The 17,499-nt window shown below is 34.0% G+C and overlaps 1 protein-coding gene across 1 annotated transcript in view; it reads left to right on the top strand.

The window, feature by feature from the left end:
* The window catches only part of LOC132753824 (sulfide:quinone oxidoreductase, mitochondrial-like), a 31,584-nt gene that overhangs the window by 13,508 nt on the left and 577 nt on the right, over positions 1 to 17,499 (top strand). Inside the window, exons 2-6 of the mRNA XM_060744363.1 lie at positions 12,314 to 12,417; positions 13,273 to 13,381; positions 14,668 to 14,857; positions 15,619 to 15,686; positions 16,754 to 16,932. Of these exons, the coding sequence (XP_060600346.1) occupies positions 12,314 to 12,417; positions 13,273 to 13,381; positions 14,668 to 14,857; positions 15,619 to 15,686; positions 16,754 to 16,932 (650 nt within the window). The remainder of the gene's footprint in view (positions 1 to 12,313; positions 12,418 to 13,272; positions 13,382 to 14,667; positions 14,858 to 15,618; positions 15,687 to 16,753; positions 16,933 to 17,499) is intronic.

Below are 17,499 nucleotides of genomic sequence, written 5' to 3'. Positions count from 1 at the left end.
AGAGGTCAAATAAGCAAAAAAGTAGCTCTTATTGCGTTAGTAATGCAGTAGAAATATAAAAATCAGTCCTTAATCACATATAACATGTAAATTATTGCTTAACTCTTAAATCTTTTTGCTTTTCTTAAAGGGAGACGCAGGCAAAATTTTCATTTCTTAGTTTTGAGTTTTTCAGTCATTATTCTGTAAATGCCCACAAAATGAATATATTAGACAGTAGAAAGAACAAAACTTTTCTCCATATAAAGAAATTAAAACAGTTGTTTCCTAACTTGACCAGCGTGGGTCATGTTTAAGAGCGCTAGGATATCACAATAGTTGTCAAAGTGAACTCTGGAAACATTAAAGCACATGTCAAATGAATGACTTAGACTTATTTCAATAATATCTGTTATTTTAAATTCAAGGGTTTGTTCAAGTCACCTGACTTGTTTCAAAACAAAACTATCTGATAATTCTATTGGCGCCTAAATTTTGTTCATATTTATGCTTCAAACCTAAAATATTCAGATTCACACTGAAACTTCAACAAAAGTAATTTTAGCCTGATTTGACCTCATAGAAAATAATAATTTCTTTATCATTATTTTGCCTGAATATCCCTTTAAAATTTTAGTAAATTTTTCTCAAGTTAAATTTTCTCAAATACTTAAGCTAATCTGGAGGCATGCAGCTTTATATTAACAATGAAATAGCTGTCCTCTCACACCTCTATTCAACTAAATATCGGCAAAAAAACCCACGGCTGATAACTGTTAATTGTTTGGCCGTGGTTATCCGTGGTTATCCGACAATGTGCTTGTCTGTTTTCCATAAGGAACTGTCCATGAATCACTTTGACCATTGGTAGGAAGAATGGCCTTGCGGCATATCAACAGTCTTTGGTCATACGTTATAAAGAACACAATACTGGAACAACACACCTTTCTTTTCTGTTTTTAAGTATGATATCCCTGGTGAATGAACAGAGCAGAATGCATTCCTTTATTCTGTTTGTTGCTATGTCTGTTATGTATGTTTCAATATGCCCGAAAGAATTTCGGGCATATTATGTTATACCCCCTGGCGTCAGTCCGTCTGTCTGTCTATTATGTTATACCCCCTGGCATCCGTCCGTCCGTCTCAGTCCGTCTCCGTCTGTTAGCAATTTGGTTTCCGGAGCATAACTTAAGTTCCATTTGGCCCACAATATTCAAACTTCATAGGATGATTGTCCATATTGGGTAGAAGATCCCTATTGATTTTGGGGTCACAAGGTCAAAGTTAACTATCACCTTAAATCTGAAGCATAATTTAAGTTCTGTTTGGCCAACAGTGTTCAAACTTCATAGGATGGTTGTCCATATTTGGTAGAAGACACCTATTGATTTTTGGGTCACAAGGTCAAAGGTCAAGGTCACTGTTACCTAAAAACTGAAAACAGTTTCCGGAGCATAACTTAAGTTCTGTTTGGCCCACAATATTCAAACTTCATAGGATGAGTGTCCATATTGGGTAGAAGAACCCTTTTGATTTTGGGGTCACAAGGTCAAAGGTCAAGGTCACTATTGACTTTAAACTGAAAAAAGTTTCTGGAACAGTACTGAAGTTCCATTTGGCCAACAGTGTTCAAACTTCATAGGATGGATGTTCATATTGGGTTGAAGACCCCTTTTGTTTTTGGGACACAAGGTCAAAGGTCAAGGTCACTATTACTTTAAAACTGAAAACAGTTTCCGGAGCATAACTCAAGGTCTACTTAATTGGCCCACAATATTCAAACTTCATAGATTGATTGTCCCTATTGGGTAGAAGACCCCTATTGATTTTAAAGTCACAAGGTCAAAGGTCAAGGTCACTATTACTTTAAAACTGAAAACAGTTTCTGCAGCATAACTTAAGTTTCGTATGGCCCACAATATTCAAACTTCATAGGATGATCGTCCATATTAGGTGGAAGACCTCTATTGATTTTGGGGTTACAAGATCAAAGGTCACTTTTACCTTAAAACTGAAAACAGTTTCCCGAGCATAACTTAAGGTCTATTTGGCCAACAATATTCAAACTTCATAGGATGAGTGTCCATATTGGGTAGAATACCCCTATTGATTTTTGGGTCACAAAATTAGAGGTCAAGGTCAATATAACTTGGAAATAGAAAACAGTTTCCAGAACACAAATTAATTTCTATTTGGCCCTAAGTGTTCAAACTTCATAGGATGATTGTCCATATTGGGTAGAAGACCCCTATTGATTTTGGGGGACAAGGTCAAAGTTCAAGGTGGCTTAATTACCTAAAACCTGGAAACAGTTTCCAGAGTATAACTTAAGTTCCATTTGGCCCACAATATTTAAATTTCATTGGAGGATTGCTATTTGAAGGAGTTTAAACTTTATTTAATTTATGTAATGCCTTACAAATGCTTCATCCTAAATATAAAAAAAAGCATTTTCGGGCATATAATGCTCCGCCTAGCGGTGCTCTTGTTACTTGATGCTTTTACTTTCAGCTGTTTTAGCTCCATTTTTCAAACAAAAAGTGGAGCTATTTCACGATCCACTCAGCAGTGCCGTCGTTGGTTAACTTTTCTGGTTAAGATTTTGTTTATGGTCATTCACTTTAATGTAAATAAAGGTCCACATTGAAACTAAGTATGCCGATTCACACACTGATATGATTTCTACCTTCCCAACCAATTTTCAACTAAAAAAGGTCAAAAGTTAAGGTGGCTTGGGGCTGTTTTAACAAATAAATCGTAAATCTGGTCATTTTACTAATTTAGTCAGAAAGTTTAGAACTATGAGTTTCAACTTTTGCTGATTGGATTAGCCTTTCCGAGAATTCCCCATACCTATTTTTGGGCATCTGTCACATTATGCCCATTTTTAGCTCACCTGTCTCAAAGTGACATGGTGAGCTTTTGAGATTGCTTTTCGTCTGGCCTTCTGTCTGTAAACTTTTACTTTAAATGACATCTCCTCATAAACCGCTGAGCCAAGTTCATCCAAACTTCACAGGAATGTTCCTTTGGTAATCAACTTAAAAAATTATTCAAAGAATTTAATTCCAAGCAGAACTCTGGTTGCCATGGCAACCGAAGAAAAAGCTTAAAACCTCTTCTTTTAAAAAAACATAAGAGCTAGAGCTTAAATATTTGGCATGAAACATCATGTAGACAGTGTCTACGAAGTTTGTTAAAATAAATGCCCTGGGGTCAAAATTTGCCCCGCCCGAGGGTCATTGATTTTCCTTATTTGTATATAATAAAAACTTAAAAAATCCAAATAGCTATAGCTTAGCTATTAAGCATGAAACATCTCCTCGTGGATGTATACGAAGTTTGTTCAAATAAAAGCCTTTGGGTTAAAATTGGCCCTGCCCAAGGGGTCATTCAGTTTTTCCCTTTATGTATATAGTAAAAACTTAAAAAATCTTCTTTAAAAAAATTCAAAAGAGCTACAGCTTAGCTATAATTAAGCATGAAACATCATCTAGTCAGTGTCTACAAAGTTTGTTTAAATAAATGCCCTGGGGTCAAAATTGGCCATGTCCCTGGGGTCATTGATTTTCCTTATTTGTATTTAGTAAAAACTTTAAAAAATTTCTTTTGGTCAAAATTGGCCCCGCCCCGGGGGTCATTGTTTTTCCCTTTATGTATATAGTGATAACTTAAAAAATCTTCTTTTAAAAAAACCAAAGAGCAAGAGCTTAGCTTTTTGGCATGAAACATTTCTAATGGGTGTCTACCAAGTTTGTTCGAGTCAGGGGGTCATTGCTTTATTTTTTATGTATATAGTAAAAAAAGTTAAAAAATCTTCCTTTAAAAAAACCTTTAGAGCAAGAGCTTAGATATTAAGCATGATACATCTTCTAATGGGTGTCTACCATTATGTTCAAATAAGGGCTCTGGGGTTAAAATTAGCCCTGTCCCGGGGATCATTGATTTTCCTTATTTGTATATAGAAAAAACTTAAAAAATCTTCTGTTAAAAACCCAAAGAGCCAGAATTTAGATATTAAGCATGAATTATCTTCTAGTGAGAGTCTACCAGGTTTGTTCAAATAAAATCCCTTGGGTAAAAATTGGCCCTGCTGCAGGGGGCCTATAAACATGTGAGCGATTTCAGGGCCATCATGGCCCTCTTGTTCAAAAGGTCAATACATGTATATCCCTGTTAAGGTTTGACTTCAGCAGTGATAGAGCTGAAATTGTTACTTTATATTTGGATGCATCATGTAAAGTTTTACCTGCCACACCAATTTTTTAGTCAAATGTCATTGTCACTTGGTCCTCTCATAACAAATAATAATACAGGTCACTCAATCATGGTACATTGATCAAGGATGTTTTTATGAAAATGTGCCTTGGTATCAATCATAGTTATTCTAGGTCAGAAGGTAAAAGGTCAATGTCATTCATTTTTAGCTCACCTGTCACTTTGTGACAGGGTGAGCTTTTGTGATCACTTTTCGTCCGGCGTCCGTCCGTCCGGCGTCCGTAACTTTTACTTTAAATGACATCTCCTCATAAACCACTGAGCCAATTTCATCCAAACTTCACAGGAATGTTCCTTTGGTGGTCACCTTTAAAAATTGTTCAAAGAATTTAATTCCATGCAGAACTCTGGTTGCCATGGCAACCGAAAGAAAAAACTTTAAATATCTTCTTTTAAAAAACCCTAAGAGCTAGAGCTTAGATATTTGGCATGAAACATCTTCTAGTGAGTGTCTACCAAGTTTGTTCAAATAAAAGCCCTGGGGTCAAAAAAAAAATGACATCTCCTCATAAACCACTGAGCCAATTTCATCCAAACTTCACAGGAATGTGGTCACCTTTGAAAATTGTTCAAAGAATTTAATTCCATGCAGAACTCTGGTTGCCTTGGCAACCAAAAAAAAAAACTTTAAATATCTTCTTCTAAAAAACCGAAAGAGCTAGAGCTTAGATATTTGGCATGAAACATCTTCTAGTGAGTGTCTACCAAGTTTGTTCAAATAAAAGCCCTAGGGTCAAAATTGGCCCCGCCCCAGGGGGTCATTAATTTTCCCATTATGTATATAGTAAAAACTTAAAAAACTTCTTTTAAAGAACCCAAAGAGCTAGAGCTAAGATATTTAGCATGAAACATTTTCTAATGGGTGTCTATTAAGTTTGTTCAAATAAAAGCCCTGGGGTCAAAATAGACCCCGCCCTAGGGGTCACTGTTTTTTCCTATATGCATATAGTAAAAACTTAAAAAATTTCTTTTAAAGAACCCAAAGAGCTAGAGCTAAGATATTTAGCATGAAACATGTTCTAATGGATGTCTACCAAGTTTGTACAAATAAGAGCCCTGGGGTCAAAATTGGCCCCGCCCCAGGGGGTCATTGATTTTCCCTATATGAATATAGTAAAAACTTAAAAATCTTCTTTTAAAGAACCCAAAGAGCTAGAGCTAAGATATTTAGCATCAAACATGTTCTAATGGGTGTCTACCAAGTTTTTTCAAATAAAAGCCCTGGGGTCAAAATTGGCCCCCCCCCCCGGGGGTCATTGATTTTCCCTATATGCATATAGTAAAACCTTAAAAAATCTTCTTTTAAAGAACCCAAAGAGCTAGAGCTAAGATATTCAGCATGAAACATCTTCTAATGAGTGTCTACCAAGTTTGTTCAAATAAAAGCCCTGGGGTCAAAATTGGCCCCGCCCCGGGTTGCTCATTGATTTTCCTTATATGTGTATAGCAAAAACTTAAATTATCTTCTTTGAAAAAAAACAGATAGCTAGAGTTTAGATATTAAGTATGAAACATCTTCTAGTGAGTGTCTACAAAGTTTGTTCAAATAATAGCCCTGGGGTCAAAATTGGCCCCGCCAAGGGGGTGTCATTGATTTTGCCTATATGCATATAGTAAAAACTTAAAAAATCTTCTTTGAAAAAACCCAAATAGCTAGAGCTAAGTTATTCAGCATGAAACATCTTCTAATGGTTGTCTACCAAGTTTGTTCAAATAAAAGCCCTGGGGTCAAAATTGGCCCAGCCCCGGGGGGGCTCATTGATTTTCCTTTTGTGTATAGCAAAAACTTAAATAATATTCTTTGAAAAAAACCAGATAGCTAGAGTTTAGATATTAAGCATGAAACATCTTCTAGTAAGTGTCTACAAAGTGTGTTCAAATAAAAGCCCTGGGGTCAAAACTGGCCCCGCCCCAGGGGTGTCATTGTTTTTAACTATATGTGTCTAGTAAAAACTTAAAAATCTTCTTTTAAAAAACCCAATGAGCTAGAGCTTAGATGTTTAACATGAAATATCTTCTTATGGATGTCTACCAAGTTTGTTCAAATAAAAGCCTATGGGTGAAAATTGGCCCTGCCAGAGGGGGGGGGGAGTGAGTGTGTGTGTATGTGTGTAGTAAAAACTTAACATTGTGAAACATCTTCTAATGAGTGTCTTCCAAGTTTGTTCAAATAAAAGCCCTGGGGTTTAAACTGGCCCCGCTCTGGGGGCCTATATACAGGTGAGCGACCTCAGGGCCATGATAGGCCCTCTTGTTTAATATTACATTGGTTATCAGAATTGTTGCTCAAAAGTCAAGGTCATATACTTAGAAATGCAAATCTATGGACTAAGGTCAATGTATGCCTTGTTTTCCCTTTGACTTCTAGTGAAAGGGCAAGGTTATTAACTCCATATGTAGGAAGGCCATAAATTCCATAGTTTAAAAATTCTCAACCTGTCAATGAAGAACATCCGGTTAAAATTGCTGTATGTAACAATGGTTATTATAAGTTTTTGGTCTGACTTACACTGTATGTCACTCCTTGCCGTCACATTTTCTCATAAGTTCTATGATTTTCCTTTACTGTATAATTCATGATTTATTAATAATCCTGCTGATAAGTTAACTTTTCAAATGTAGTTCCATGTTTAATATTACAAAAAGGGAATTATTTCAAACTTGAAAAGTGTCTCCCTCATCATCACCCACACCATGAACTATTAGCAAGATCCATAACTTTGTCTCATATATATTATTTTCTCTAAGCATTGCACTGTCTTAGATTAGTTGATACAAATTTATTATACCCCCACCACAAAATTTGGGGAGGGGGGGGAGGGGCTTAATGGTTTGGCTTTGTCGCGTCCGTCTCCATTATCGTGTCTGCTTTATAAATCCTATACCTAAAAAAAAAAGTTGAAGGATTTTCTTCAAATTTTGCTCAAATGTTCACCTCAACAAGGGAATGTGCAGAATCCATGTTGCCCATGTGTCAGCTCAAGGTCACAATTGAAGGTCAAATATCAAACAATCAAATACTAGACAGTATGTCGTGTCAGCTCTGTAAGTCCTACACTAATTGAAAGATTTTCTTCAAACTTGGCTGAAATGTTCACATCAGCAAGGGGATGTGCAGAATCCATGTTGCCCATGTGTCAGCTCAAGGTCAAGGTCACAATTGAAGGTCAAATATCAAATAATCAAATATTAGACAGTATGTCATGTCCGCTCTGTAAGTCCCACAGTAATTGAAAGATTTTCTTCACTCTTGGATCAAATTTTCACCTCAACAAGGTTATGTGCAGAACCCATGTTGCCCTTTTGCCGGCTTAAGGTCAAGGTCACAATTGAAGGTCAAAAAGTTGACTAAGCACTCTTAGATTGATAAATATAATTATTGGACTTAAGACTTTACCAATTTTCACAACTAAGGAAAGAATGAGTCGAGCGAGCTGGCATTTTTGTTTAAATTCTTTTTTTGTTTTACTCTGTTTTTTTTGTTTTACTCTGTTTTTACGTTTTTGTTTTGCTGTTAATTACTCATACTAATTTTTTTTAACAAAAACAATTTAGAAGTTTGCACTTTATCAAAATAACAGCACCAACAGTTTATCTTGTTATTCTATGAGCACCTATAATAAATTAACTTTTTTTTAGGTTCAAATTCAAGTCCATTAATTTTGCTAACAAAATAACTCTTTAAACAACTTTAGTTTGGTCTCAAATATATTTCTTGCTGACAGTATAATGTTTCCACTTGCTTTACATGTACTGGAATGTTCACTAGCATGGGCGTAGCCAGATAAGATGTACTATGCCGAGCTTGACATCATTTAGCCTTTTGAATAATGTTGTAAATCCATATACACTACTATAATAAATTAAAGATAATTGAAATGAGAATCTGAGTATCTGTGGTATAATTGTCTTATGGACACATTTTGTCCACTTTTTCTTATACTGTCTTTGTGGCATCATTGTCTTATGTACACTTTTTAAAAAATTTTCTACTATACCAGTACAGTCTTTGTGGTATCATTGTCTTATGATCAATTTTTTAAAAAAATTTTTACTATACAGTCTGTGTGGCAGCATTGTCTTATGGACACATTTTACACTTTTTTTTTTACACAGTCTCTGTGGCATCATTATCTTATGAACACATTTTTTACATTTTTTCTTATACAGTTTCGGTGGCATCATTGTCTTATGGACACATTTTTTTTGTTTTGTTTGCTATGTCGCCAGTCATGATTATAATTAGGGAGATTTTCCAGTTTTTCCGGCACAGGAAGACATCATGTGCCCTTTCAAGCATTATTTTAAGCACAAGGGGGCACCTGACTGGAACAACTGACTTTCCTTAAGCAAATTTGTAGGATGAGAAGCATAAATAAACCCTTTATGATATACAAATACCGTAATTCAAAAAAGTTGTGATAATAAATTGAAACAAAAAAAACCATTTTAAAGGGAAGGGATGATGGCACAACTGAGCAAGCCTTTCCTTTTAAAGGGAAAATTTACAATTTGTAAGCATTTATTACTTTGCAATGATTTTCATTATCTTAAATGCTTTTGGGATTGTTTAATAAAATTATTTGTATTTAGAATTGTTATATGTCCGATTAAAGGCATGATTTTAATGAAAATGAAATCAGGTCACACCTTAATGTGTATTGATCACATGTTGGTTTCAGCCAATGAAAAAATTCATTTCAATTGACATTGAACATTTCGGCATGCCGCATCAAGAGTGCATAATACCTGACCTCATATACCAGCTATAAGTCAATAGGGAATTATAAATATAGCTAACTTGGGCGCGTGGTATAGGATAGGAAATACTTTTTTTATATTTATTTGTAACTAATTAATATTATAACACGGAAAAACGTGCGTTAACCCTATATTTACAAACCGCGTATCTCATCGGGGTTTCATTGGATCAATTAATAACAAATTATAATGTTCTTGTAGTTTCAAATCTGTGCACAATTTTAATATATTCTGTTCAGTAAAAGATGTGTAATTTTGTGTAAATTGGTTGTGCATGGTTGTTTTTAGCTCACCTGAGCACGAAGTGCTCAAAGGTGAGCTTTTGTCATCACTCTGCGTGCGTCGTGCGTCGTGCGTCCTTCAAAAAATGGCGTCAAACTTTTCAAACAACATCTCCTCCTAAACTACATGGCCAATTGCAACCAAACTTTACAGAAATGATCCTTAGGTGGACCCCTTTCAAAGTTGTTCAAAAATTTAAATTCCATTAAAAACTCTGGTTGCCATGGCAACCAATAAGAAAAACTTAAAAAATCTTCTTCTAAAAAACCGTAAGAGCTAGAGCTTAGATATTTGGCATGAAACATCTTCTAATGAGTGCCTACCAAGTTTGTTCAAATCAAAGCCCTAGGGTCAAAATTGGCCCCGCCCCAGGGGGTCATTGATTTTCCCTATATGCATATAGTAAAAACTTAAAAAAATCTTCTTTTAAAGAACTCAAAGAGCTAGAGCTAAGATATTTAGCATGAAACATGTTCTAATAGGTGTCTACCAAGTTTGTTCAAATAAAAGCCCTGGGGTCAAAATTGGCTCCGCCCCGGGGGTCATTGATTTTCCTTATATGTGTATAGCAAAAACTTAAAAAAATCTTCTTTAAAAAAACCCAAATAGCTGGAGTTTAGCTATTAAGCATGAAACATCTTCTAGTGAGTGTCTACAAAGTTTGTTCAAATCAAAGCCCTGGGGTCAAAATTGGCCCCGCCCCGGGGGTCATTGATTTTCCTTATATGACAGTGTATAGCAAAAACTTAAAAATATTCTTTGAAAAAACCCAGATAGCTAGTGTTTAGATATAAAGCATGAAACATCTTCTAGTGAGTTTCTACCAAGTTTGTTCAAATAAAAGCCCTAGGGTCAAAATTGGCCCGCCCCAGGGTGTCTTTGATTTTCCCTATATGCATATAGTTAAAACTTAAAAAATCTTCTTTTAAAGAACCCAAAGAGCTAGAGCTAAGATATTTAGCATGAAACATCTTCTATTGAGTGTCTACAAAGTTTGTTCAAATAAAAGCCCTAGGGTCAAAATTGGCCCCGCCCCCGGGGGTCATTGATTTTCCCTATGTGCATATAGTAAAAACTTAAAAAATCTTCTTTTAAAGAACTCAAAGAGCTAGAGCTAAGATATTTAGCATGAAATATGTTCTCATAGGTGTCTACCAAGTTTGTTCAAATAAAAGCCCTGGGGTCAAAATTGGCCCCGCCCCGGGGGTCATTCATTAGCTTGACTTTTTTTTTTTTAGATATATACATATTATATATATACACATATATATTTAATATTTATATATATATATATATATATATATATATATATATATATATATATATAATGTGTATATATATATATATATATATAGATATATATATATATATATATACATATATATATACATATTATGTATATATATATATATATATATGATATATGTATGTATATATATATATATATATATATATATATATATATATATATATATATATATATATATATATATATATATATATATATATATATATATATATATATATATATATATATATATATATACATACATACATACATATACAACCAAGTTTGTTCAAATAAAAGCCCTGGAGGTTAAAACTGGCCCCGCTCCAGGGGCCTATATACAGGTGAGCGACTTTGGGCCATCATGGCCCTCTTGTTTATTATTTTACCGAACCAACATTTTAATATAATATAACATTTAATACAGTAAAATAGTAAAAAAAGATTGTGAGCAGAGTGGCCAGGGGAGAGAACTAGAATATTAAGTTTTTAGCTCACCTGTCACAAAGTGACAGGGTGAGCTTTTGTGATCGCTTTTTGTCCGGCGTCCGTCCGTCCTCCATCCGTCCGTCCGTCCGTAAACTTTTACTTTAAATGACATCTCCTCATAAACCACTAAGCCAATTTCATCCAAACTTCACAAGAATGTTCCTTTGGTGGTCACCTTTAAAACTGTTCAAAGAATTTAATTCCATGCAGAACTCTGGTTGCCATGGCAACCGAAAGAAAAAACTTTAAATATCTTCTTTTAAAAAACCCTAAGAGCTAGAGCTTAGATATTTAGCATGAAACATCTTCTAATGAGTGTCTACCAAGTTTGTTCAAATAAAAGCCCTGGGGTCAAAATTGGCGCCGCCCCGGGGGGTCATTGATTTTCCCTACATGCATATAGTAAAAACATAAAAAATCTTCTTTTAAAGAACCCAAAGAGCTAGGACTAAGATATTTAGCATGAAACATGTTCTAATGGGTGTCTACCAAGTTTGTTCAAATAAAAGCCCTGGATGGGGTCAAAATTGGCCCCGCCCCGGGGGTCATTGATTTTCTTTATATATGTATAGCAAAAACTTAAAAAATCTTTGAAGAAACCCAAATAGCTAGAGTTTAGATATTAAGCATGAAACATCTTCTAGTGAATGTCTGTAAGTTTGTTCAAATAAAAGCCCTGGGGTCAAAACTGGCCCTGCCCCAGGGGTGTCATTGTTTTTTACTATATGTGTACAGTAAAAACTTAAAATTCTTCTTTGAAAAATTCAATGAGCTAGAGCTTAGATGTTTAGCATGAAATATTTCTTATTGGTGTCTACCAAGTTTGTTCAAAGAAAAGTCATTGGGTTAAAATTGTCCCGGGGGTGGGGGCGGAGGCCTATATACAGGTGAGCGACTTCAGGGCCATCATGGCCCTCTTGTCTTAAGTATGTATAGATTACTAGCCCCTGGGGAATATTGCAAAATAGATATTGACCAGATAATATTTATTTCCAGGGTGATAGATCAAAGTACATGTAACACAATGTGACGTCATATTAATAAGGCTATATAGTAAAAAGTTCATATGAGATATAATAAAATTAATCAGTTAATTATATACTGGGTGAGTTCAGGTGAGTTTAAAAATGAATTAATGGGTGTTGAACATGGGTTATTCAGTTGTATAATTCTTTTTTTATCTGAAATAACTTGCATATTCATATTTCTTTAATTGTCAGTGATTTATAATTACAGCATGGCGTTAGAGACAAGGCAGAAATCAACTATTTTACATCACTTGGTAAAATGTTTGGTGTGGATAAGTATGCTGCCACATTGAGAGAGATAGTGAAGAGAAAGTGAGAGATATTTTATATTCCTATAGATCATACTACCATCTTATACTGTTATTGTCATTCCATGATAACATAAACATTTGTTGTATAATAAATATGTTTTAAACTTTTAATCAGTGAAAAATATGATTTACACTGTTCACCTCATTGTTTGTGGGAGTAATGCTTTAAATCTTTAATGGAAACATTACACTGATAATACATATAATTATAACCTGACTTAGTTTCTGATACACGACACAAGGAAACAACAACATATTTAATCAAAAGCTGATTTTATAGCTAGACATAGGCCATGTGTTGGCCATTTTTAAAACCTCATTATTATTAATCTCATGGTAAATGGTGTTACACCCCCATTTTTTAATGTTTAGGGTTTTAATCTTTTCCTACAAACAATGTTTCAGGCACACACACTTTTAACGGACTGTCAGGACTGATTTGCAGAAATAATGAAAACTATGAGTAAAATGATTTTCTTTATCATTAAAACATGCATAGCTTTAAAATATTTTGCCAGAAGACTTTGTTGTTTAGGTGTTTAACTGGAATAGGTCAATTTTGAAAAATGTTAACACTGCCATATTGAAATATGCCATAACCATGACATTAGTGATGATGCAATTTTCATGCTGTTGACTTAATATAAATTACTTGATTCATATGCAGTAGCAATAGACTAGAGTACATTGTTTAAGGATTTATTTCAAAAGTATTTGCATGTTGCTTTTTTTTAAGCAAACTTTAAAAGCAACATGGTTAAATCCATGCTATCTTTGCAGGTTGTCTGATGGTAAATGTGCAGTTTAAGGATTTTAGGTAGTAACATGTTTTATTTTTGTATTATTTTCATTGTAGGAATATACATGTAAACTTTAGAACAAGTCTAAAAGCTGTAGATCACAGAAAAAAGACAGTGACTATTGAATATCTGGACAGTGAGACTGGTGAAGAGCAAACACATAAAGTAAGTTAATAAAATATCTATATTCTATGTTAGCTAGAATGTAATTGATAAACTGTTTATGTTAGCTAAAATGTAAGTGTTAAGCTGACTATGTTAGCTAGAGTATAAGTGATAAATTGTTTATGTTAGCTAGAGTGTAAATGATTAACTGTTATGTTAGCTAGAGTGTAAGTGATAAACTGTTTATGTTAGCTAGAGAGTAAGTGATAAAATGTTTATGTTAGCTGCAGTGTAAATGATTAATTGTTATGTTAGCTTGAGTGTAGGTGATAAACTGTTTATGTTAGCTAGAGAGTAAGTGATAAACTGTTTATGTTAGCTAGAGTGTAAGAGATACATTGTTTATGCTAGCTGGAATGTAAGTGATAAACTGTTTATGTTAGGTAGAGTGTAAGTGATAAACTGTTTATGTTAGCTGGAATGTAAGTGATAAACTGTTTATGTTAGCTAGAGTGTAAATGATTAACTGTTTTGTTAGCTAGAGTGTAAGTGATAAACTGTTATGTTAGCTAGAGTGTAAGTAATAAACTTTTTATGTTAGCTAGAGTGTAAGTGATAAACTGTTATGTTAGCTAGAGTGTTAATAATAAACTCTTATGTTAGTTAGAGTGTAAGTGATAAACTGTCTATGTTAGCTAGAGTGTAAATGATAAACTGTTTATGTTTGCTGGAGGGTAAATTATAAACTGCTTATGTTAGCTAGAGTGTAAAGGATAAACTGTTATGTTAGCTAGAGTGTAAGTGATAAACTGTTATGTTAGCTAGAGTGTAAGTGGTAAACTGTCTATGTTGGCTAGAGTGTAAGTGATAAAATGTTATGCTAGCTGGAGTGTAAGTGGTAAACTGTTTATGTTAGCTAGAGTGTAAGTGATAAACCATCTATGTTAGCTAGAGTGTAAGTGATAAACTGTTAGCTAGAGTGTAAGTGATAATTTGTTTATGTTAGTTAGAATATAAGTGATTAGCTAACTGTGTTAGCTAGAGTGTAAATGATAATCTGTCTATGTTGGCTAGTGTATGTGATAAACTGTTATGTAAGTTAGAGTGTTAGTGATAAATTAATTGTTGATGTTCACAGGAGAGTAACTAATAAACTGTTTATGTTAGCTATAATTTAAGTGATAAACTATGTGTGTATACAATAATTGTTATAAATTTTATACAGATAGCTAAGGTTCAAGACTTCTTGTCTTGTTTTATGTTTCATTATATTAAAAAAATGAATACCTGTTACATTCCTAAACATTAACTTTTTTCCTAAACCCTTACACATTTATACATTACAGTATGACTTCCTGCATGTTGCACCACCTATGTCAGCCCCTGATCAGCTTAAGAATGCTCCATCCAAGTTTGTAGACAGTGCAGGATTTCTGGATGTAAACCAACTAAACATGCAGCATAGTAATTATAAGAACGTGTTTGGTCTTGGTGATTGTACAAACATTCCTACAGCAAAAACTGCTGCAGCAGTTGGTATGTTCTTATTTACTTATCATTATAATTATTGTATGTGTATCTAGAAAACTGTTTTAGTTTGACTATTTGAAGAATAGGGAAAACAGTCGTACTCACCCAGGCGTCGGGGTTGGCATCAGTCATTGGTTTTTGCGTGTAAGTTGGTTTCTCCAAAAGAGCTGAAGATGATTGGTTGAAACTTCACACACTTGTTCTCTGTGTTTATCACAAGATGGGTGCATAATTCTGATCTTTTTACAGATTTACGTCTTTTTCTGACAGTCAAGCACTGAGAAGAGTTGATTGTGCTGTCTTATTGAAAGCTATGTTTTATTTAGCATATGCTCAAATTTTGGGTTTCTGATAATGTTTGTATATTAATTTGATATTATACAGTACTCACAGGAATATGCTACATTATTATAAAAGAAAAAGTTCTCTCATTGTTTTAGAAGTGTCCACTAGAGTACTATACAACATTTATGATACTAATTATAAATTAGCAGACACTTTTTTGTCAAAAATGTGAGATTTACTGAAATTTATTTTCATAAATTATTTTTCCAATTTTCATGATTAATGTTATCTTACATATTATTTCATATATGGGTTAATAAACACTTAGAAAATGATGTTCTAAAAATTATGCTGCTTTGAGATATTTTAATATTCATAGTTACCATAATATGTTCACATGGTGTGTAAATCATGAGACAGTGACTTATTATATAGTTTTATATTATTAAAATGAAATTGTTATTAACTTTTCAATTATTCAGGTGCCCAGAATAAAATACTGTTTAACAGTTTACAGTCAGTGATGGCAGGAGCATCTCCTAATGGACAGGTAATCTGATTACCTCCCTTTGTTTGAAAGATCTATTTCTGTGTGAAAGATGGTTTTGAATGTAAATTCTTTATTTATAGATTGTTAAAAAAAGTTGTGTTTTAAAACATGGTCATAATGAGATTTGTTTGTAAATTATAGTGAATATGCATGTTTTTTTAGCATTCCTTAAATTACCGGTATATATTGATTTGGCAGAACAACCTGCCCGCATAGCTCAATCGGTCACAGCGCGAAACTTGTAGTCTGGACATTGTGGGTTTGAATCCTTGGCTGGCCAAATGAAATTACTAATTAGTCTTTCGGATGAGACTTTAAATCGAGATCCTATGTATTAGTGCTTAAACACTTGGCATTTTAAAGGACCAGGAGAAGCTTCTGGAATTGAGGCATCTGTCTGTATCTGTATCTTGCATTATCCTCCAAAAATCTAAAATGACTAATGCTCTTCAGGACGACTTACCCATATGGGCAACTAGTCACGATTATAAATAAACTCAAATACACACACATTTTAAGGCAGATCCATGCATTCTGTGCCATATTTTATGCACACTCCTAGGTAACTTTGTACTCACATCAGCCTTTATGAATTTCTTGCATGCGAGAATCAGACTTTTGACTTCAATATATTGACTGCTAGTTGCTCAAAGGTCCCCCAGTGTTTAGAACTGGTTCAAAGCAGATACTTCCGTTTTATGTTGAAATGTAAGTTAAATGAAATGTGTGAATTGAATAAAATAAAGTTCAGTTACATAGATTTGTTGAGGCTACAGGACTGCTCAGTCTTATATGAATTATTTTTGTAATTAGAGATTGAAAGTCTTTCACCATTGTACTAAATATCCATTGTGTTACTATTTTCTTAGTTTAAAGCTTCATTTTGTCATGATGGTCTGACATTGAAAATCTTTCCTGTCATAATGCTTTGATTTTGCTACTCATTCTCTCTTTGACTATTCTGTCATTACAACTTGAATTGAGTATAAGATTCATCAATAATTATCTCCCTTTGACTAGGAATAATCTGGATTACCTACCTTTAATTTATGTGATATTTTCTATAGTATGATGGCTACACAGCCTGCCCTCTAGTGACAAGCTACAATAAATGTGTGATGGCAGAGTTTGACTTCAGCTGTATGCCGCTGGAAACATTTCCTGTCAATCAGGCGAAGGAAAGGAGATCTATGTACTTCTTTAAGAAAAATGTGTTCCCTGAAATCTACTGGAATCTTTTAGTCAAGTAAGTACTTTCTATGCCCCCAGTACTAAAGGGGAAATATTGTTTTGACCTAGTCCATCATCCCGGTGTTTTGCTGTCCTGCTCTCGCACAGTATATGGATAAGTCTGTTGACTGACAGGCAGAGAAAATTGGCAAAACAGTGGAATGTGGGGGCATCTGTGTTCATAGCTCTAGTGTGATGTCTATATTTCTAGAATAATCTCCATTAACTTACTTTTGCCTACCTTTACCATCCAGTATGGAAGTAGTCAAGTATTTGTTCAAATATGACTTTATCACACACCCGTGCTGATTTGGAACTCCGTAAATATGGTATTGCACATATTTTGACGTGACATCATTAGCGTTTTACAGACATAGTGTAAAGACTCGCTAAATGTTAGCGTTATACTGTAGGCGCGTCAATTAAAAATTAGTCTAATTTCACTTTATACGGTCTTTATTTTGGGTATGTGATAAATAGAATATTAAATTCGTGTAAGTTCATTACTGAATTTATTGCACACGCAGAGGCTCGCATAATATAATTTTATTCAACTCGTGCAATTAATTCAGTATTGAACTTA

This window comes from Ruditapes philippinarum, unplaced genomic scaffold (assembly GCF_026571515.1).
Source record: "Ruditapes philippinarum isolate M1 unplaced genomic scaffold, ASM2657151v2 ctg1113_1_1_1_1, whole genome shotgun sequence".
NCBI classification, from domain to species: domain Eukaryota; kingdom Metazoa; phylum Mollusca; class Bivalvia; order Venerida; family Veneridae; genus Ruditapes; species Ruditapes philippinarum.
This window is presented reverse-complemented; position numbering and strand designations above follow the sequence as displayed.